Below are 24685 nucleotides of genomic sequence, written 5' to 3'. Positions count from 1 at the left end.
GCAGGAGGAAGGTGAAAGCAGCAAATACAGTAATATCTAATAAAAATTAATTTTAACCCATTTTGCATGGTATTTAGTATATATGAGCAAGAACTCAAGCTGGCAATCACACAAACTTCTACCCAAGAGCAAATCAAAGGTGTGTTAATTCTAGGACAGAATGGTATCAAAGTATTTTCTCTTCCTTCTGCTCTATCCAGTTGTAACAGTTACATTAAAAAACAATGTTTAATACCAACAACATCAAATAAAATGCTTAGGTTTTCTAAGTTGAATAAGAACACATCTATTTGTTTCCATTTAAAAACTACTTTATTCACTGTCTCACCACTATATATGCAAAGAAAAACAAGTCCTGAAATGACGCCTGCAGTTTACAAATTAAATTAACGGTTTATTTCTTAATAATTACTTTTAAGTCTCGTATCAAATGTCATCTCCTCACCTTCCTATTTTAAACGCTTACTTTATTTCTTTTATTACACTTATCATGATCTGAAATTATTTGCTTCTTTATTACAACTTTTTTGTTTATTCACTTATTAGCAGGGACCCTGCCAGTTTCATTTGCCATCATATTGAACAGCCTGGCTTAGGGAAGACAGAACGTGCTCGATAATTTTAAAAAGTACACTGTTCCAAAATAAAAGGCACTGTTTTGATACCTATAAAATATACCAATATCTTGGAACTAAAGGATGATGGATTATTCTGTGTTCTCCTGCAAATTAAACTGGGATGGAAATGTCTTGACAGCCCAGGTGTGGGTATCTCAGAAAACCAAGCGCTTTCTCTAGTCAGGGTAGGCACATGCTTGGCCGAGTCCTAGTGGCTCCAGGGCTGTAGGTAGGGAGGCTTTCTGCTTCAGCTAGAGCAGGTCTTAACTCAGCAGCATTTCACAGGGACTCTGCATCAGCTTTTGTTTAAACAAAGGTTTCCATTGCTTACAAACATAGGCTTACAGTGCAGTGGTAGAAACCACTGTTTCTGGAGAATTCAGAGCAAAAGATAGCTGAAATTATTTTGCATTCTAAATTATATTTATTTTTCCCTTTCACAGTCAATGTGCTGTAAGTATGTTTTTATAGTATAATAAAATTACTTCTGCCTCAACTTTAAAGATTTAAGCAATTATGCTTTTTTAGAATTTTAGGGATAAATGAGACATTAAGGCTTCTACAGTCAGAAAATGTTTGCCTTTTACCTATATAAAAAATTAAATGTTAAACCTTATATTGGAGAATTTAGAATCTTTGGATTCAAAGATTTCTCCTCCCACTGTGTTAATCTTCTGTTTGTATTTGATTTCTTTCTCCATAGACATAAAGCATATAAAAACATGATTAGTGGGGCTGGCCTGGTGGCACAGTGGTTAAGTGCACATGCTCCACTGCGGCAGCCCAGGTTTGCAGGTTTGGATCCCAGGCGTGCATCGATGCACCGCTTGTCAAGCCATGCTGTGGCGGCGTCCCACATATAAGGTGGAAGAAGATGCGCATGGATATTAGCCCAGGGCCAATCTTCCTTAGCAAAAAAGAGGAGGATTGGCATCAGATGTTAGCTCAGGGCTGATCTTCCTCACAAAAAAACATTTTAGTGTTTCCTCCCTTTCCAGGTTGCATTTTATCTCGAGTAGATTTAAAACCAGATTAGTTGTAATCAGATTCCAGGATGTGGGCAGATGTCTACTTGTCACCAACAATCTCTCTTGCAATCAGCTCCTTCATTATTTCATTGGTACCGCCATAGATCGGCTGAACTCGGGCATCCACATAAGCTCTGGATAAATCAGAAGATGATCGAATGAATAAATAAAAGATATTAGAAATTATAAGTTTTGTCTCATCAGGTAACTATTAAAGTATTCATTTAATGAAATTCAAACAATAAAAGTTCTTCATAAGTTACTTTTTTTCAGTATGGCATTCATCCTAGATTGGAATAATCATAAAATTCTATTAAGATATTGATCATCTGCATAGCTTTCTTTTAGTTTGCTCTAGAGATTACAAATTCAAAATAACTTTTATAAATATGTTTAATTTGCTTTAATTTTGTAAAATTCAGCACATACAATAGCATTCTTAAAGATGCTGTTTTAGATTTAGAAATGGATGGAATATCTTAATTTCTTGTTATCGTTAATGTTTCCCAAAAAAGTTTAAATCCATTGGTTTTATAGAAAACAAAAGAAAAAAGAAAGTATGTATTTTCTAACATCTCTTTAGATTCCCACCACCACTGCCGCCATCAGGGTATAAATTGATGCTTCAGAAAATATTACTTCCCAAAAAGTTAACAAGTAACTTATTTTTTGGAAATGGTTAATAATCACTCCAGTAACGTATGAGGTTAAAATACTGAGTAGGTGAGTCCATTGCCACAAATAAACAAAAAAATGTTATCAGAAATTCACCTTTGGTAGTGATGACAGTAACCATGACACTGTATAGTTCTTTTTACCTTTTCTCATCTCAATGTACCCTCTCAGGGATCAGGGAGGATAAATATTATCATCATTTTGCAGGTAAAGGAACTGAGAGGCAGAGAAGTTAATACCTTACTAATTAACGGCTGCTATTTAATGGTCCCTGTTACGTGACTGGCACTTTGGCAAGTATCTTTCTTATTATATCACAATCTTGTCCCTGGCCCAGGTGCGCAGGACTTGTTATCAAAACTTTGGACTTTCCTAGCAGACAAACAGAAAGGCATTTTTTTTAAGCATAAAATCTGTTTGTGTGTTTTTGGTTTTTTTTTTTGTGAGGAAGATCAGCCCTGAGCTAACATCCGATGCTAATCCTCCTCTTTTTATTTTTGCTGAGGAAGACTGGCCCTGGGCTAACATCCGTGCCCATCTTCCTCCGCTTTATATGGGACACCGCCACAGCATAGCTTGACAAGCAGTGTGTCGGTGTGCGCCCAGGATCCAAACCTGCCAACCCTTGGCCACCGAAGCAGAGCACGTGCACTTAACCGCTGTGCCACCGGGCAGGCCCCTGTTTGTTTATTTTTTAATTTAATTTCTGAGACAAATTAAACGTGCCAGCTCTTTAGGAACATGACCAATTCTGGTTATTCTTCTCCATATTCCTCATGGTACCGTGCAAATGGTTAGCATTCAGTAAGTATTTACTGATTTGATTTACTATATTATGAAGGAATTTTAGAGTCTCAATATCTACTCTCTGATGAAACTTGAAATCCAGAGACATTTGTGTTTCAAATATAATTCTTCTTTTGAACAGATTCCATTGTTGCCCACGAAATCCAGCCCCCACATTTACTGCACCTACCCGACATTCCAGCCTACTTCAGCAATCTCAGTGATGGCCTAGGCTGGGCTTTTTTTTTTCACTTTAAAGAAGTTCCAATGGAGTAGATAATGACAGAGATCAGTAGACCTTTTATAGGTTACTAATTAATTTCAGTCATCAACTAAAAGTAACAGAGAAAGGCAGCAGAAGGAATGCTTAGCCACACAGTGATGAAGCTCTGTATCTCTGCTCTTCCCAGCACGGCAGAGAAGTCCTGAAAAATGGCAAAGCATAAGCCTCACTTCTCATAGGCCCCAAGCCTAATGAGTAAGACTGAAACAAACTCACATGCTCAAGACCAGTTATTTAAAAATAAACAAACAAAAAAACCCCCAAAATAAAATGAAACAAAACAAAAAAGTACCTCTTTTATCTGTGAAAGCAAGACTCAGCAACACACACACACACACAAATAATATAGCTTAATCTGAGGATCTAAGAAACACAATTACAATGACTTTTTTCTATCAAATCAAAGTCAGCACACTGCATCCACACAGTACCTAATGTGTCGGATTAGCTTTTTGATATTATCTACTACTCTCTCTTATCATCTTATAAAAAGTTCCTTCCCCATGTCTTTGGGGAGAGAAATAGCAGTCTAGTTTAAAAGTTCATACAATCTTTGAACTAACAAGCTGGGCAACAGGGGATTATTATTTCTGAAAGGAAATAGAAGTCTCTCAAATTGAAACCAGGGATTTCAAACAAGCCATCAAGCTACAATTTTTGCTTGCTACTCACCTGAAGTAACTGCCTCTGAGAAAAGAGACCAAGACTGATGCTCCACTCTGATCGTGGGCCCTGTAGATGGCTGACTCCTCTTCACCTGGGATGCCTTTCTTATAACCCAAACTAAACTAGACAAACACTGAACCACGACATGTCTACATTCCCAGCAGAAGTTGCAACAGCACAGTTAAGTAGGAAAACATAAACATCCATTATTATTTTACTTTCTTAGCGTTGTGAATATTGTCAATATTGTGAATAAGATGAATTAATATTATGAATAAAACATGAAAATGCACAGGAAAAATTCCAGTGATAATTTAATTTCTGCTAGCATAACTCAGTGTTTACTTCTGGTTTCATGACTATACAAAGATAAAAAAATAAATCTGCTTCTGATTAAGACCTATTTGAAGTAGTTCTGAAAAGGATATACCAAAATCCAAGTCCAAGGATGGATTAAAAAAGAAAGCATTTAGCTACTTCATGCCTGCATTCCCAAAGAAGGGAAAAGCTCTCACTGTGGCTGAGTTTTTATAAAAGGTTATATATTATATACACGCTGTGATTTAAGCTTTCTGAGCTGCCTAATGGTTAGAGAAAATTAGTAAATTATATCTATGCTGGAGCTCCTGTTCTTAATGTAACTTTAATAAAATGTTTACTTTCCTCATTAAAAACTATAAGTCTATCAAATGTTTTCACTATGCTTGCCAAAATGACAAATTTGAAAGTCAGTTTGAATACTAGTTTGATAATTTTTCCCTTTGGATACTCTGTATTTAGATTAAAATTAGAAAGTTTTTAGAAGCCCATAAGATTCTCAGTCTCAGATTCAGAACTAAATTGAAGTTCTCTCTATATAGCAAAAACTTCCTTGGGAAAATTTTATAAACTGAAAATATTGCTAAATAAGAGGAAAATATATTTTCTAGAGTGATGAGGAGAAACGCCATGGGGATATTATCAAGGCAAAAGACTATTGGAAGAAGGAAAGAAGAAATTATGGAGATGGAGGAAGAAATACGGAAGAGGATGCTACCTATCGACAAACTGGGACTGCTGGGAACTAATGACAGGAATATTCATACGTGCTACAATGAAAAAGTGAAATTTAATTTCTTTTAATTTGAAGGAAATAATTCTAGTTGGAAAAAATTAATACTTTTGATTTGTCTTTTAGAGGAAAACAAATGATCAAATATTTAAGATATGACAACTTAGATCCTTTTCATATGGAGGTTAATTTTTCTGTAGTGTCATTTTTTTCTTTAGTTTTAAAAAGTGATATTTCCAAAGAAGACATATAAATGACCAACAGGTACATGAAAAAATGCTCCATGTCACTAATCATCAGGGAAATGCAAATCAAAATCTCAATGAGATATCACCTCACACCTGTCAGGATGGTTATTAACAAAAAAACAAAAGACAAGTGTTGGTGAGGATGTAGAGAAATTGGAATGCTTGCACACTGTTGGAGGGAATGTAAATTGGTGCAGCCACTATGCAAAACAGCGTGGAGGTTCCTAAAAAATTAAACAGAACTACCATACAATTCTAGGTATCTATTCAAAAGAATTGAAATCAGGACCTCCAAGTGATATTAGCAGTCACATGTTCATTGCAGTATTAATCACAGTAGCCAAGATGTGGAAAGAACATAAATGTCCATGGACAGATGAATGGGTAAAGAAAATGTAGTATATACATACAATGGAATTCCATCCAACCTTAAAACAGAAGGAAATTCTGCAATCTGTGACAACCTGGATGAACTTTGAGGACATGTTGCTAAGTTAAATGTCAGTCACAGAAAGACAAATACTACATGATTTCATCTATATAAGGTATCTAAAATAGTCGAATTCATAGAATCAAACAGAAATGGTGGTTGCCAGTGGCTAAGGGGATTGGAAAAAGGGGGTTACTAATTAATGGGCATAGAGTTTCAATTAAGGAAAATGAATAAGCTCTAGAGATCCGCATACAACATTGTACCTATAGTTCACAATACTGTATGGTACACTCAAAAATTTGTGAAGAGCATAGATCTCATGTTAAGTGTTCTTACCACAGTAAAACAAAATAAAATAATAGTTAATGCACATTAAAGGAAGAATAATAACCTATTTTTACCCATTAGATTAGCACAGAGTTTAAAAGGCAATAACACTCATAGCTTAGGAGGAGAAGGCATCCTCAGACTTTGTTCATTTGAGTATGAGTTGCTACAAACTGAAGGAAATAGTCTGGAAATGTATTAATATTTAAAATATGCATACTTTCGAACTAACAATACTTCTTTTGGGAATCTGTCCTGTTGTAATCAAAAACACGTATCTGATAAATGTATAAAGGTGTTTGTTGTAGCATTGCTGTCATAGTAAAAATTGAGAAATAACATGAATAATTATAGTTAATTAATAAAATAAAATATTATTCAACTATAAAAAAATTAATGTTAGTCCTTCTATATAATGATTCAAATGAAGCCAACCCTCAAGCTTTAGTGTATTGGTCTCTTCACTTTCTTTAATAATAACAAAATCCTAGTGGTGAGCCAATAACATAAAGCCATGGAAATCTGCTTGAACACACTCTGCAGTCAATTGAAAAATATAAAGATTTTGCATCTCCTTTCCCTCTATATTCCCATTGTACATATATAGAATATATGTACAATGTACAAAGTACAGGAAGGAAATTTTCTTTTCTTCCCATCAGCCAGGAGAGTGTAACATAAAAGCCATACTCACTTTGCGATTGGGAACTCCCACATGTATCCCCAGCCTCCGTGGAGCTGTACACAGTCATAAGCTACACTGTTTTGTAACTCAGACGCCCTAGACGACCAAAATAAAAAGCAGAAAAGGTACATTTGAAATGGACTTCCATGAGGTGCTTCATAATCAGGAAACAAATGATTTATGAGTGTTTAAATGCACACATTTATCAATTAAAATGAGGCGTATTAGTCAACCAGAGAAAATGGATATAAATTACATACAAAATAAATCTCAGGAGAATTTTCCCACAATGAATACTTTCTTTGTCAACTATATTTCTGGCTGGGTTTTTAAGACTGGAAACAAAACACAGAAAGCTTAGATTATGAGATTTTGGCTACTTTAGGCCTGAAAAGGATATAGTAAAAACTTGAATTTGGTCTAATTTATTTAGATTCTCTATATGATCTAAGTTAACTGTATAATTTTACAGCCACCTATTTCCTTTTGCCTTTGTAATATGTCTTCTTTTCCTCCAAAGATGTCACTTGCTACCTGAAGGTTGCAATTCTGAATTTCAGTAACTGTGAAAAAAAATTTTTTTAACGTTTTGAGAAATAAACTGAAAGTAAAAGTGAAAACCTAACAGGGCAGACTACTATTAAAGTACATGCCATCATAGAGGAAACTTATTAAAGATTACTTGGGAATTATTATTCCTGAAGTTTATGTGCATTAATATGCAGTACTTGAGAAATATTCTTTTCTGATCTCATCACAACAATCTTAATTATCATTAAAATCCATAAGATAATCGGTAAGGATTTTTTTCATCTTAATATAAAAATATAAGTTAGTACAAAAGTCTTTTCAATTTATTTTTCAACAGTGGGAAACATAAAGCAAAAAGAAGAGACACGGAGAGAAGTCAAGATGGCGGCGTAAGCAGACTCTGAACTCACCTCCTCCCGCAGACACAGCCAATTTACAACTACTCATGGAAAAATTACCACTGAGAGAGAACTGAAAACTGGATAAGAGGAGTTCCTGCAACAAAGGACAATCCTAATTGAGGTGGAAGAGGCAGAAACTCCCTTCTGGAGAGAAAAAAAACGCCACCTTCACAAGCCGCCAGCTTCACGGCCGCCCGGGAGCAGCCCAAAGGTCCGTCCCTGGAGGAGCAGGGCCTGAGCGGGGAGCGCCCCCACTGTGGGCATTTTGTGGACCAAGCACAATCGAGATGAGTGGCATAATATCTGACTTTGCCTGCTACTAAAACATTGGGGAGTACCCCCAGAAAAGCTGCTTCACAAAGAAATTAAAACCGGCTCTTGAAGGGCCCACGCACAAACGCACCCGTTTCAGAAAGCAACCTAAAATCACCAGAAAGAAAACTGCACAGTGCTTTGGTGAAAAGAGAATCACCTCATAGGCTCTGAGTGCATCACAGTGAGAGGTGAGACCTCTCCAGGGACTGGGACATTGGTGGCGGCCATTGTTGTGGCCTGGTGTGGGCCTGCTGACACAGACACCATTGGAGTTCTCCCTGGGGCCTGCTAGCCCAGGTCTGCCCCACCCACTAGAGCACCGATTTAATGCAGCTCAGCAAGGGCAGGCAGCCCACCCTAGGCACTAGCCCCACCCAACAACAAGCCCTCAGGCAACTTGTGGGCCTGCATAGATTGGTGACTGGATTCTCTGCAGCCTGGCGACTGAGCCCACTTCAGTGGGGTAGAGTGTGCACAAGGAGCGGGTGGAGAGTGTGGGGCAGTGGTGGAGTGTGTGGGGCTACCGCCGTGAAGAGACTGGGTTCACTTCAGGAGGTCGGGGCGCGCACACGGGGCAGGACTGTGTTGACTGTGTGTGCGGACCTGTGGGCGGCAGGGCTTGTCAGTTGCAGAAGACTTGTGCTTCTCAAAGACCCACATAGGGGGTTTGCCCCACCTTCCAAAGCATGAAACAATTGGGTGCTCCCATGCCTGAGGCCAGCCCCACCCAGCTACAATCCTCAGAGAGCTGACAAGAGACCTAAAGGCTGCAGGATTATAGCAAATGTAAGCCCCTGAGCCTAACAACCTGCCACGCTGAGGGCCTACTCACTTAAAAGAAATACTGCAACACAAATGTGCTATTAGACCTTGCAGCCAACTGTGCTGGGGCTCCCCACACCCGATAAAGAGACTGAAGGGCCCACAACAACTACAAGCAGCTGAGCACTACAACAGCTGGCAAGGAGCATAATTCAGCCTCCCTGGGCGCTTACAGGGAGAGCAAACACGGCACAACAGAAGGACACACATAGCCCACACAGGGGTCACTTCTGGAACATCGAGAAATGAGGGAAGGACACTGCAGGCCTCCTAAGGCATCACTTATATAAGGTCACCTCTCCAAGAGCAGGAGACATAGCTGCCCTACCTAATACACAGACACAAGCACAGGGAAAGAAGCAAAATGAGAAGGGAAAGGAATACATTCCAAGTAAGAGAACAGGACAAAACCCCAGAAAAGGAACTAAGTGAAACAGAAATGAGCAACCTACCCAACAGAGAGTTCAAACAAAGAGTGATAAGGATGCTCACTGATGTGGGGAGAGGAATAAATGAACTCAGTGAGAATGTCAACAAAGAACTGGAAGATATAAAAAAGAACCAATCAGAAATGCATACTACAATACTGGAAATGAAAAATTCACTAGAAGGACTCAAAAGCAGAGTAAAGGATACAGAAGGACGGATCTGCGAGCTAGACAAAAGACTAGAAGAAATTACCCAAGCTAAAGAGGTAACGGAAAAAGAATTAAAAAGAGTGAGCACAGTCTAAGGGACCTCTGGGACAACATCAAGCGCACTAACATCTGTGTTATAAGTGTCCCAGAAAGAGAAGAGCAAGACAAAGGAGCAGAGAATCTATTTGATTTAACAACAGATGAAAACTTCCCTAACCTAAGGAAGGAAGCAGACATCCAGGTACAGAGAGCACCAAACAAGATAAACCCAAAGAGGCCCATACCAAGATACATCATAATCAAAATGTCCAGAATTAAAGATAAATAGAGAATACTAAAGGCTACAAGAGAAAGACAAGTTACATACAAAGGAAACCCGATAAGGCTATCAGCTGACTTCTCAGCAGAAACCTTACAGGCTAGAAGAGAGTGGCACGATATATTTAAAGTGCTAAAAGGAAAAAACTTACAGCCAAGAATACTCTACCCGGCAAGGTTATCATTCAAAATGGAAAGAGAGATAAAAAGTTTCCCAGAGAAGCAAAAATTAAAGGAGTTTGTCACCAAGAAACCAGTGCTACAGGAAATGTTAAAGGGACTGATTTAAGGCGAAAAGAGAAGACCACAAATAGGAAAAATTATCTATTTCCATGATAAGAGGGTAATGGATACAAATGCACAAAAAAGAGGTTAGATATGATATCAAAAACATAAAATTACGCAGGAGGGGAGTTAAAGAGTAGAGCTTTCAGACAGAGTTCAAATTAAAGAGTCCATCAATTCTGTATAGAGGACTACTAAAACACTGAGAAAAAAAAAGTTAAAAAATGGCAGTAAGTACTTACTTATCAATAGCTACTTTAAACGTCAATGGACTAAATGCTCCAATTAAAAGGCATAGGGTGGCTGACTGGATTAAAAAACAAGACCCATATAGATGCTGCATACAAGAGACACGCTTCAGACCTAAAGACACTCACAAACTGAAAGTGAAGGGATGGAAAAAGATACTCCACGCAAATGGCAATGAAAAGAAAACTGGGGTAGCAATACTCATATCAGACAAAATAGACTTTAAAACACAAACTGTAAAAAGAGACAAAGAAGGGCATTACATAATGATCAAGGGAACAATCCAACAAGAGGATAGAACACTTGTAAATATCTACGCACCCAACGTAGGAGCACCTAAATATATAAAGCAATTATTAACAGACATAAAAAGAGAAATAGGCAGTAACACAATAATAGTAGGGGACTTTAACACTCCACTTACACCAACGGATAGATCATCCAAACAGAAGATCAATAAGGAAACACTGGCCTTAAATGACACACTAGAACAATGGACCTAGTAGATATATACAGAGCATTCCATCCAAAAACTGAAGAATACATGTTCTTTTCAAATGCACATGGAACATTCTCCCGGACTGATCACATATTACGCCACAAAACAAGTCTCCATAAATTTAAGAAGATTGAAATAATACCAAGTATCTTTTCTGACCACAATGGTACAAAACTAGAAATCAACTCTAGGAAGAAAATCAGAAAAGCCACAAATACATGGAGATTAAAGAAAATGCTACTGAACAATGATTGGGTCAACAAAGAAATCAAAAGATACCTGGAGACAAGTGAAAATGAAAATATGACATATCAGAATTTATGGGATACAGCAAAAGCGGTTCTAAGAGGGAATTTTATAGCAATACAGGCCTATCTCAACAAACAAGAAAAATCTCAAATAAACAATCTAACAATGCACCTAAAGGAACTGGAAAAAGAAGAAAAAACAACCCCAAAATCAGTAGAAGAAGGGAAATAATAAAAATCAGAGCAGAAATAAATGAAATAGACACTAAAAAAACAATAGAAAAAATTAATAAAACCAAGAGCTGGTTCTTTGAAAAGATCAACAAAATTGACAAACCTTTAGCTAGACTCACCAAGAAAAAAAGAGAGAAGCATCAAATAAGTAAAATCAGAAATGAAAGAGGAGAAATTACAACAGACACCTCAGAAATACAAAGGATTATAAGAGAATACTATGAAAGCTATATGCCAACAAATTCGACAATGTGGAAGAAATGGATAAATTCTTAGAATCATACACCCTTCCAAAACTGGATCAAGAAGAAATAGAGAATTTGAATAGACCAATCACCAGTAAGGAGATCAAAACAGTTATCACAAACCTCTCCAAGAATAAAAGTCCAGGACCAGACGGCTTCCCTGGTGAATTCTACCAAACATTAAAAAAAGACTTAATACCTATCCTTCTCAAACTCTTCCAAAAAATTGAAGAGGAGGGGAAACTCCCTAACTCATTCTATGAAGCCAACATTACCCTGATACCAAAACCAGACAAGGACAACATAAAAAAAGAAAATTACAGGCCAATATCACTGATGAACATCGATGCAAAAATCCTCAACAAAATACTAGCAATCGCATACAACAATACATTAAAAAGATTATACACCATGACCAAGTGGGATTTATTTCAGGTATGCAGGGATGGTTCAACATTTGTAAATCAATCAACGTAATACACCACATTAATAAAATGAAGAATAAAAATCACATGATCATCTCAATAGATGCAGAGAAAGCATTTGACAAGATACACCAGCCATTTATGAAAAAAAAACTGAATAAAATGGGTATAGAAGGAAAGTACCTCAACATAATAAAGGACATATATGACAAACCCACAGCTAACACCATCCTCAATGGTGAAAAACTGAAAGGTAGCCCTCTAAGAACAGGGACCAGACAAGGATGCCCAGTCTCACTACTCCTATTTAACATAGTACTGGAAGTCCTAGCCAGAGCAATCAGGCAAGAAAAAGAAATAAAAGGGATCTAAACTGGAAAGGAAGAAGTGAAACTCTATTTGCAGATGACATGATTTTATATAAAACCCTAAAGAATCCACCAAAAAACTTTTAGAAGTAATAAATGAATACGGTAAAGTTGCAGGATACAAAATCAACATACAAAAATCAGTTGCATTTCTATACACTAACAACGAAGTAGCAGCAAGAGAAATTAAGAATATAATCCCATTTACAATTGCAACAAAAAGAATAAAATACCTAGGAATAAACTTAACCAAAGAGGTGAACGATCTGTACACTGAAAACTATAAAACATTGCTGAAAGAAATTGAAGAAGACACAAAGAAATGGAAAGATATTCCGTGCTCTTGGGTTTGAAGAATTAACATAGTTAAGATGTCCATACTTCCTAAAGCAATCTATAGATTCAATGCAATTCCTATCAAAGTTCCAACAACATTTTTCACAGAAATAGAACAAAGAATCCTAAAATTTATATGGTACAACAAAAGACCCCGAATAGTCAAAGGAATCCTCAGAAAAAAGAACAAAGCTGGAGGTATCACACTCCCTGATTTCAAAATATACTAGAAAGCTATAGTAACCAAAACAGCATGGTACTGGCACAAAAACAGACACACAGATCAATGGAATAGAATCAAAAGCCCAGAAATAAACCCACACATCTATGGACAGCTAATCTTCAACAAAGGAGCCAAGAACATACAATGGAGAAAAGAAAGTCTCTTCAACAAATGGTGTTGGGAAAACTGGATAGCCCCTTGCAAAAATGAAAGTAGACTCTTACCTTATACCATACACGAAAATTAACTCAAAATGGATTAAAGACTTGAATGTAAGACCTGAAACTATGAAACTTCTAGAAGAAAACACAGGCAGTACGCTCTTCGACACTGGTCTTAGCAACATATTTTCAAGCACCATGTCTGACCAGGAAAGAGAAACAATAGGAAAAATAAACAAATGGGACTACATCAAACTAAAAAGCTTCTGCACAGCAAAGGAAACCATCAACAAAATGAAAACACAACCTAACAATTGGGAGAAGATATTTGCAAACCATACATCTCATAAGGGGTTAATCTCCAAAATATATAAAGAACTGATGCATCTCAAGAACAAAAAAACTAACAACCCAATTAAAAAATGGGCAAAAGACCTGTACAGACATTTCTCCAAAGAAGATATACAGATGGCCCACAGGCACATGAAAAGATGTTCAACATCATTAACTATCAGGGAAAAGCAAACCAAAACTACAATGAGATATCACCTCACGCCTGTCAGAATGGTTAAAATTAACAAGACAGGAAACAAGTGTTGGAGAGGATGTGGAGAGAAGGGACTCTCATACACTGCTGGTGGGAGTGCAAACTGGTGCAGCCACTATGGAAAACAGTATGGAGATTCCTCAAAAAATTAAGGATAGAACTACCACATCATCCAGCTATTCCACTGCTGGGTATTTATCCAAAGAACTTGAAAACACCAATGCGTAAAGATACAGGCACCCCTGTGTTTATTCCAGTGTTATTCACAATAGCCAAGACTTGGAGGCAACCCCATCAAGGGATGAATGGATAAAGAAGATGTGGTATATATACACAATGGAATACTACTCAGTCATAAGAAACGATGAAATCCAGCCATTTGTGACAACATGGATGGACATTGAGGGTATTATGCAAAGTGAAATAAGTCAGAGGGAGAAGGTCAAATACCGTATGATTTCCCTCATTAAGTAGTAGAAAATAACAACAATAAACAAACACATAGAGACAGAGACTGGATTGGTGGTTACCAGAGGGCAAGGGGGGAGGGAGGAGGGCAAATGGGATAATTAGGCACATGTGTGTGGTGATGGGTTGTAATTAGGATTTGGATGGTGAACATGATGTAATCTATGCAGAAATAGAAGTATAATGATGTACACCTGAAATTTATACAATGTTATAAACCAATGTTACTCCAATAAACAAAAAATTAAAAAAAAAAAAGATAAACACATTTTCCTATTGAAAATCATTTTTAACTCAAGCCAGAGGACAGGTGAGGACATTCCTAAGAATACAGTAATAATATAATGATTAACACACAAGACTTGGTGACAGAAATATTTGTAATTCTATAATTTTTTGTGTTTGCTAAGTATTTTAGTGAAATATTTACTGGGCCATAACTAGTTGCTTCCTCTGCTTCAACGTGACATACCAATATGTCTATAAACCTGCGTTTTCAAAGAATAATGAAGTCAATAGCTATCCAGATATTTCTTTTTCCAAAAACATCTAAAATTTTTTTTCACACTTTTTCCAACTAGTCAAAGAACCTGCTATAAAGGTAAATGTAACATGTCTCCCCCAAAAGTGTCAGTTCTTAGTGATGTCACATCAATATCAACCTGGGAATTTTCTTATTTTGGAATCATTACATAAGGCACTCTTCTGCATACTTCCCCATTCTACTTCTGACTGAACTGAACACAAGTTAATGATGACAGGAATTTTTCTAGGTTATTTTTGGGCTAATGAGATGTGAGAATGTTTATTTTTAAAACAGAGGAAACCAAACCCACTTCCGGAACCTGATTTAAACTATTTTCTTGCATCTTAAACTTCACAAAAGCCTTATAGGGGCCTTTTTTCAATTAATTTATATTTAACAACATTGCTAATCATCTTTAATACAAATGAAAGTCTTTTTAATATTAATAGCACATTTTTTCCCTTCACTTAATAGAGTATGTGAAAATTTGGACAGAAATTCTTCAGAAATTTTTCTTAGGTCTGGAAAACACCCTACATAGAAAAATCCTGTCTGATCCACTCATTTCACAGATATGAAAATGTTGACCCAGAGAGAATTAAAATTAATTACAGTTATTTAGTGAAAGAACTGGGACTCTATCTCAGGTCTCGAAGTTTTACTCTTCTTTTTTGGTCTCACTATACTGCCACTCTTCAGATAATCTGAAATTAAACTATTACTTGAATGAACTAATCAATCATCCTACTTCAGTCTCTCAATATTTTATTTTCAATGGCAAGCTAAAAGTTAAATATTAACTTAAGTAATTTTTAGCACATCACAAATAGGCTTAATAGGACCTTTCAGCATTTTTTTAAAAGCTGGTTCTTATTGCCAGTTTTCATTTATGTAGCCTTCTTCCTTTAAGACCCTCAAGTCTGAGTCTAAAGTTGGAAGAATTCCATAACAGACTGTGCAAACATCACACTGTAATTACTGCCGGACACATACCAATATTTCGCCATGGAAGCAGTGGCCGAGTCCAGACGTTTCGCTTCATGCAGCTGGAGACAGCTGTCCACAAAAGCTCTGGTTACACAAATGTGTGTTTTTAATTCTGCTAGCTTATGCTGCACTGTCTTAAGTTTAAAGGAAATGAAAGAAAAGAATGAGCATATTTTGAGTCACCTGGCATATCAAAAATTGTATAATAAAAGATCTCTAGAGCAAAACAAAAGTGGAATTTCTGGGAGTTCTCCCTCAAAAAAAGAGGCATATGTTAACTAGACAGCTTAAATTTAAAACCCACTATATTTCATTGCTAAGGAAACTTATACTAAAAGAAAAGATGCAAAAATAGGTAAATATGTAAATAACATCTCATGTTTTAGATTTAAAAATTAAAACTATTTAGGGAAACTTCTTGAAAAACAGGATGATTTTAACGGGTGAGCACCATCTTGTGGTACAGTCCTTTGGGTACAGCTGTTGAAAACACTGATTTTCCTCCCGAATCTAAATCCACGAAGAATTTTTCTCTATTAAAGAAATTAAGTATACATATTTCCCTATTCTGCTTCTTTGATATGGAGTAAAGTAACAAAGTAACAAACTGGAAGGACAACATCAAAAATTTTACTTTTGTTTATTAGTCATTATTATTTTATATTGCAAAGTATTAAATCTAGATCTGTAGAATGCAACAGAAGAACAACTGAATCACAGCACTCAAAAGATCAAAGTCCAGTTCCCCCAATCTCTTCCACCTCTCCCCACCCTCCCTCTCATCCTCTCAACAGCTGGTCTAGCACAGTCTCTAATTTGAACTGAATGGTCTGCAGCTGTCAATGTTAACATATCCATATACCTCCTTCTACTGGCCACAGACAATCAACAGTGTTCTTGGAAATCATTCTGTCTAGTCCATCCTCAACTGTTCTCAACTGCTCTCACTTCAATCAAATTTTCCTGCATTCCTGACTCTTGGCTCTCACACCTTGAATTTTGAATTTGTATCTGGTCACTTTGGTACCAAATCTTAAACCTCCTTCAGGAAACTGGCTTGGATTTGAAATACTGGCTTTCCACCTTAAGTAACCTCCAAAAATACACCCCATTGTAGGTTCAAGGCCCAACTATGGTCAGTTGGCTCTATCTTCCTTCTGGAAATTCAGATAGAAACAGAGTTTTGATAATTCTTCTGGGTAACTTATGAGTGAGACCTTCACTGTGGCTAATCAAAGGCATGGAAGTTAGTGACAAACGGTGGCACAGTGAAACTCAAAGTAGAAATTAAATGCACCCCATCTATGCAGTCCAAAGCCATGACTGAGTTCTCCAAGGAAGGCTTTAGGGACCCGGTTCTCAGAGGACACTGGCCCTGCCTCTACCACTGGTTACAGCAATTCTCAAACCACAAAACCAAACCTTTCAGCATCATTGTGGTGGGGACAGTATGGGTAATTTCCATGTCTGGAAAAGAGCAGAAAAGGGGTCTAATAAGACCCAGGACCAGGCAAGACTAGGGAGCATCCAGTGGAGCAGGAGCTCTGAGGGACAGACTCCTCATAGGTGTATCAACTACTGTGCTCATGAAAAATCCAGCTGGCTGCCTCTCCCTTGGCTTTACCCCTTCATGTTCTAGAAACAGACAATGTGACTGGCATCTAATGATTCCACACCAAGCAGTGGGAAGGCTGGTGCCACACTTCTTCCACCTCTGTATCCTGGCCTATAATTCAGAACATGGTGGGTTACATCAAAATTTTCTTGGGGCCAGTGTGGTGGTGTAGCAGTTAAATTCGCATGCCCTGCTTCGGTGGCCCAGAGTTCTCCAGTTGGGATCCTGGGTGCAGACTGACGCACCGCTCATCAAGCCACGCTAAGGCAGCTTCCCACACAGAACAGCTATAACTCTACAACTATGATATACAATTATCTACTGGGGCTCTGGGGAGAAAAAAGGAAAAAAGAAGACTGGCAAGATGTTAGCTCAGGGCCAATCTTCTTCTTCAAAAAGAAAACCAACTTTCTTTCCCCCTCATTCTTTCCCTTCCTTTTTCTATGTCCCTCTCTATTCATTCCTATCTAATTAGACCAAATCTTTACTCTTTAATCAGCACAGAGTTCCCACTCCCACCCCACAAATCCAAGTTTACTCACAGAACATCTAAAGATGGAACAAGACATGAAAAAGTGGGTAAATACTCTTTTACGCATTGGAAACAGATGAGTACAGATTCCATGAAAATCCCTGAAGCTGAGCTCTACACCTGCTCCTGGTTTAGTTTAACACCACCATGACACTTCATCTGGAAACAAGGGGGAATCTGACAAGTCTCAAGATGCTTTTGTCCCCTCTCCCTGTGATGACACATGTGAGAATTTACACACTGTCTACAGTGTGAGAGGATGAAGATCTTTAAGCCCAATTCTCTCATATGAGAGCTGTTTCTATGGGAATGCTGGGAGCTTCTAGAAGCTGAAGTTCAAGTTCAGACCAAGATGGGCTCACTTAGAATTCTTGCTTCAGTGCATTCAGTGAAGTCCACAGGTTTGAAGGAATTAATGTCTCCAAGAGAACATAATTTACTCTCTGGGAATAAAGAGATTAAATGTTTACATATCCTTGGCATTGAGTTGGGTGTGCTCTTCACTGCAGACACTGCACCATGCCTTCAGAAATTATTCTCTAATGAATGGTAACTAATAATTGTACCACACGTTACTAGCAAGGTGCTTTTTGTGAATCATGAACATGTTCATAGCAGTATTTTTAAAGATTTATTAATAGTTGCTAATAGATAATACAGCAGCTAGCATTAAAAAAAAAAATCCCCTGAAATTACTAAGTGGATCAGATACAGTCTCTTTCAGAGTTCTGAATGACAAAATTCTTAGAGTCATCGAACTATGGAAGTGGAATATGCTTTGGAGAGGTTGTCAAGCCCAGTATTCCATTTACACAACATCAATAGTTATGCTCCAGTATATTATGACTCAAAGATAAAATATAACAACTTACATTTGCTACCTAATTTTATAGTTAATTAACCCCACACTCAAGGTCTTAAGTGGATATTCCCTTTCTGGAGGAAAGTAATGAAGAAGTGCTATTTTTCACCTCTCCTATTCCTTTCCTAATACTTTGCGCCCTTAGAATCAAGAGCACATACCACACAGGAAGTAACTCAAGCTTGCATTAGAAAAGAACACTGAATTTTCACTTCATTGTCCATAGGTGAAGAAAGGGGTAGGAAAGGAAGGTCTATCTACTTTAAATTTCTGGGTGGTAAAACTAGCCTATGGGTTAAGAGTGTAGGTTCCAGAGTTAGAATATTTTTGTAATCTTGGGCAAGTTACTTAACCTCTCTATGCCTCAATACCCTTATCTGTAAAATGAGGATAAATATAATACTTACTATATAGAGTTGTTAAGAAAAAAAATGAGACAATCCATTTAGCACAGTGCCTGTCACACAGAAAGTGTCAATAAATGACAGACATTATCATTATTTAATATCTGAATTTTACTATTTTATTGTCGATTCCATGGAAAATCATAAGACTTGACGTCAACTATGGAGGGTACAGATGAAAAGAAAGGAAAAGCCTGTAAATATTGCTACTTAAGTATGGTAGGTCTCCATTCTAAAAAAAAAATAAATTTTGTGAAGCTCATCCAAACAGTCAGAAAGGCCCCACATGTTAAAAATTCAAAGATAACAAATAGAAAGGAAACTGAATAGTTATACGGTCATAAAATGACATTTGGCCAAGTATAATATGACATTTAAAGGTCATCTATTCCAATTTAATAACTGGAACCACTGTGTACCCAGCTCTAGAACAGGAGAGTTAGGCACGTACTGGTCACTCATCGCCTCTGAATACATACCTAGATTGAATACGAAAATATTATTCAAAGATACTTATTTAGATAAAACAAGAAGATCAGAAGAAATATCTCAGAAATCTCAGATATACTTTTATATGTATATGAACATATTACATATATGAACATATATTTATATAACATATGAACATATATTAAGAACATATTACACTTGGAAAACATACTACTACTCATATCAATAATATACCTGTGGAAGCAGAATGCTACTGCCCCCTACTGAAATTTTTCTTTTTTTTTTTTTTGAGGAAGATCCGCCCTGAGCTAACCTCCATGCTAATCCTCCTCTTTTTGCTGAGGAAGACTGGCTCTGAGCTAACATCCATAGCCAATCCTCCTCCTATTTTTCCCGAAAGCCCCCCAGTAGATAGTTGTACGTCATAGTTGCACATCCTTCTAGTTGCTGTATGTGGGACACGGCCTCAGCATGGCTGGAGAAGCGGTGCGTTGGTGCGCACCCGGGATCTGAACCTGGGCCGCAGTAGCGGAGCATGCGCACTTAACCGCTAAGCCACGGGGCCGGCCCACCCCTAGTGAAATTTTAGTAAACTACCTTTGTCTTCTTTGAAAGAAGACAACAATAAAATGACACACTTTGAAAAGGATTAAAACTGCTTCTCTTTTTGCTATCAAAATACATACACATGTACATATATATTATTAAATGAACAAATATTTTGAAAGAACCTTTTTCTCTGATGGGAAAACACTATTTTCTATTTTAAAATAGAAACCAATTTTCTATTTTCTTCATGGTTAAATGTGAAATCACATTTAACAGTCTGAGCTATACAGGCAATCTGGGTAATATTAGTCATCTTTGTTGCAATTTAATATGAAAGTCCATAAACACAAGTGTAGATTTCCAAGGGGATAGACAATATGTCTATGTGCTTTACTTTCTAAAGTATCCAGAATACGGGGCTAAAGGCATGAACATTTTAATAGTTTTGATGTGAAAGTGGTGGTGGGTGGATTTGAGAAGCAAATGACACTAACTCCACTTTGAGTACAGTTGGGAAAGTCACATTGATATCACTCCCTTCATATTGCTATGAGCCTGTAGTGTGTATTTCCAGAGTTAGACCTATCACACCACATTTGAGCACACAACCTTTAGAAGGCAATCAATATATATTTGCTCAGTGAAACAAAAAAGAATAAATCGTGTACATCATTATTTCTCGATGGGTGACTATTGGCATTGAGAGGAGATTCTCACATATTGAGGTATATGGGGTAACTACTCGGGTTCAAAACTGATTTAGCTTGAACCAAAAGCCTGACTTATGGCCTATCAAACATACATTGTACATCTGCTCAACCATTAAAGTAAAGAATACACTCTCTTAAGATAAGAATGCATACTTCACCTCCTACGCCCTACTGTAACGCCCTATGGGTAACGCCCAGCCTGGATTAGTCCCTTTCCTGACATCACAGTCATGTTGACCTGCTAATTTACAATTTAACACCTCTTTGAAATTTTGATAAAAATGCATCCTGGGTGTTTAATGTATGTTCTTTGTTCTAAAAAGATATAAGACTGTACTGAAAACCATGCTTCTCTGGGACGCTTTCTAAGACCTTCTTGGGTTATAATCCTCACTCCGGCTCAAGTAAACTCACCTCATTTCTCTTATCTATAGAATGGTTATTGGTTATTTTGCATCGACAACACAGTAGTCCCATTTTTATACTACTGTCAAATTAATAAACAGAAATGTCATTAAATTAGATATGGGAGGCCAAAAGTGGGAGCTCTCATGCCCTAGAGTGATTGCAGAGCACAACAGCAAAAAAGACTTCCTCTTCCTGACTGGCAAGAAGCTCAGCCAATGAGAGACTGTCACAACTCAACCCATGAAAAGCCGCTACACAGTGAACTCTCAATTCCTCCAATGGACTCTGTTTACAATAGCCCTCCCAACTTCCTCTTCCCTTGCTGCTAGGGCACTTGCACATTCTCACCATGGTTGCAGACCCAGAATTTTTTTTTTTTTTAATTTTTTTCCCCCAAAGCCCCAGTAGATAGTTGTATGTCACAGTTGCACATCCTTCTAGTTGCTGTATGTGGGATGCGGCCTCAGCATGGCCGGAGAAGCGGTGCGTTGATGCGCGCCCGGGATCCGAACCCGGGCCGCCAGCAGCGGAGCGCGCGTACTTAACCACTAAGCCACGGGGCCAGCCCGCAGACCCAGAATTCTAATTCTTTGCTGATCCTGAATAAACCCAATTTTGCTGGAGAAATAACTGTCTGTCTACTTGTTTAAGGTCAACATTTTTGGCAGCTCATAGGGGATACAGGAAAGACCCCCCTGATGACTCCGAGGCTGGTGAGCAAACAGGTGCAGTACCCACAAAAGAGCCCATGGAGCTCACTACTTTTCTCCTCTACTCTGGAGTCTGAGGGTAAGTGGTTCTCCTGGATCCGAGCTTCTGCCCTCTTTGCCTCTGAGGCTCTCCAGGCTTTATTTGAGATCTGTTTCAAGACTTTGTCCTTTTCTGGTTAAGGCCTTCTTTGTCTGCAAGTAGTCAGGTGACACTTCGGCCTGATTCTTCAAATCAGGCTGTTCTTCTGAACTGTGCTGGCCTTAGCCCGATTCTTTCTGGAACCAGATTGTTCCCACACTTGGAACTGGTTAGCCTTTGGTGCAACTTTTGGACTGTTCATTGGAACTGAGCTGGTCCAGCTTCCGGCCTGACTTCCTTGGGAGCAGACTGTCCCTTGGAACAGCACTGATCATTCGTTGGTCCAATTCCCTTGGGAACTGGACTGTTCTTTGGAACTACATTGCCCCTTGGAATTGCGTTGATTTGACTTTCAGTCCATCTTAATGAAATTGGACTGCTCTATTGGACTGGCTGGTATTAAGACTACAGGCTGTTTGAGCTGTTCAAGCAGTTTGAGAATTATCCCTGTGCTCTAGAGAAAAACCTCTAAGAAATGGGATCTCAGTCATCTAAATATTTTGAGGGCAGCCCCCCCCCCACCATAGGGACCCTGGCCAATTTTATGTTTAAAAACTATGGGCCCCCTGCATGTGCTTTTTTTTAACTAAGTGCGCCAAACTGACCAAAAGTATTCTAGAACTACAATGGCCATTATGCAGAATTTTTCATCTCCTCAAACTCATTTCTCTTAAAACCAAACTGGAAGACTATGGCTCTAAAATTAAGCAAAATGAGTGGTATATTTATTTTAACTGGTACCTGGAGGCTTCTAAACACACACAAAACTCTAAAATGCCTCACTACAAGATACTGTGTCTAAACTAACTGAAATAACTAAAAAACTGAAGAACAAAGTGGCTTCTGCAGCCTCATGTTCCCCTCCTCCTCCTCTGTTGTCTCAGGCACCATCTTGTTTGTCTTTCCAGACTCCTCTGTCTCAGGCTTCACCCCTAGCTGCCATCTTGTCTCACACTCCACCCCTGCAGCCATCTTGTGCTCAGGTCCACCCCCGGTATGACTTTCCTCTTTTCCCCTCTATGAAAACCTGCCCCTTTAAAATTGGACCCTCTGAGGATTCAAATGCTAAACCCCCAATTACTATTTCTAAGTTAACTGAAGCAAATAAACAACTAGAAGGGAATTTTTAAATAGCAATTACCCTCAACTTTGGTAATAGACAAATATACTTCAAAACTCCAAGGAGAAAACTTGCTTTCTGTTTCTGTTTGTTGAAGATTCTTGATAAATCACCCATCCTGTTCAAAAAGGGGGAAATGTGGAAATTAATGAAAGAAACCTCAACTAAAATGGAGTTGGGAAGACCTGTAGGAGGAGCTCTCATGCCCTATTATACACTGTCAATTACTCCAAACAGGAAAAGACTATGCTTGCACCTCTGGCAAGAAGTGCAACTATTTTACTACTGAAGAAGTTTTATCTCCCCTCCTGGCAGCAGCCCAGCCAATAAGAAGGGCAGCACCTCAGCCAATGAGAAGCCATCGCCACTCTAAATTGTTACGTTCCTCCAATGGACTTTTTTTAGCACAGCCCCTTCCTAGTCTCATTAATTGTCTTTAAGGTTTTGTTGTGTACCTGTAAGCTGGACTAGATCCTAAATTCTTCTAGTTTCCTTAAATGTCTGGCTACAACATTCCAAACTAACATTCCCAATATTTTACTACCCTTGAAATATCCTCGGAAGGGACTATACCAAGTCCTCCTCGTTACCTGGAGGGCAGCCAAACTTCAGGGACTCCAGCCTTGGGTACACACCTCGTAGCTAAAGAAGGCTCCACCTGACATCTGGTCCTGAACAAACACCAGACACCTCCAAATCAAACTGATTAGGAAGAGAAGCAGCTGGCATCTGAAGCAGATAGCTTTCCCAGGATGTCTGGACCAGGCCTGTATGCCCTTTTCTCACTGTTACTTCTTACTTTATTTTATCCCTCTTTCTTGGAAGAACAATGCTCTTGTCCACGTTTCCCAATTCTCTGCCAAAAGGGGAAACCTCGCTGATTGCTGGATTTGCCATCAGAAACCTCAGTCTGGCCAAGACAGTAATGACCCCTTAGGAATTTCACTGGATCTAAATGCCATTGTCTGTTTAAATTGTTCCACAGGCCTTTTTTATAGTCAGGGTGCTAAGCCTGCCTAAACCTGCACCTTGTTTCAATTTAACCCAGCCTTGGGAGGGGAAGAGAAGATATTTTGAATATTTATATGAAAAACTCAGTGGGGCCACTAATGAGACTTGGGCCATCTATAAATTTCTTGACATATCCATATATTTAGGCAATCTCTCAGGATGTAACAACATAATGTCTGAGCCTTGGTTAGAATATGTTACTGCTTCTATGCCAATGAATGAGTCCATAGATAATCCCACTTATGTGGGAGCCTTATGTACACCCCCTGGTTATACTTTCTCATGTGGAAGTTTTGGTAATGGCCTTTTTGCTTGGGCAACTCATTGCGCTGACAACTGGAGAATACAAGGACAGGGTGCCTTTGCTGTATTCCCTGTCCTACTCTCTCTACATAACCAATAGAGACCTCTCACTGGTCTGTCCCATTAAATCTCTATAACCACTTTAAACAAGAACTGCCAGGAGGTGTGCGTGATCCCAGGTTTGCCTCCGTGGGAAAAGCTTTCTTCCCGCGGATTGGAGTGAGCGCCAACGAACAAATGATCAGGA

At 38.2% G+C, this 24685-nt stretch overlaps 1 protein-coding gene across 1 annotated transcript in view; it reads right to left on the bottom strand.

The window, feature by feature from the left end:
- Nucleotides 1-299: 299 nt before the first annotated feature.
- Nucleotides 300-24685, bottom strand: part of LOC101392123 (long-chain specific acyl-CoA dehydrogenase, mitochondrial) — a 53254-nt gene continuing 28868 nt past the window's right edge. The window contains exons 10-12 of the mRNA XM_087441932.1: nucleotides 15632-15759; nucleotides 6809-6895; nucleotides 300-1779 (exon numbers count right to left, since the gene is read on the bottom strand). Coding sequence (XP_087298058.1) covers nucleotides 1686-1779; nucleotides 6809-6895; nucleotides 15632-15759 — 309 coding nt within the window. The 3' untranslated portion in view covers nucleotides 300-1685. The remainder of the gene's footprint in view (nucleotides 1780-6808; nucleotides 6896-15631; nucleotides 15760-24685) is intronic.

This window comes from Ceratotherium simum, chromosome 17 (genome assembly GCF_057802395.1).
Source record: "Ceratotherium simum simum isolate JZ-2026a chromosome 17, ASM5780239v1, whole genome shotgun sequence".
Lineage (NCBI taxonomy): Eukaryota > Metazoa > Chordata > Mammalia > Perissodactyla > Rhinocerotidae > Ceratotherium > Ceratotherium simum.
Note: the sequence above shows the minus strand (reverse complement) of the source record. Positions and strands in the feature narration are given on the sequence as shown.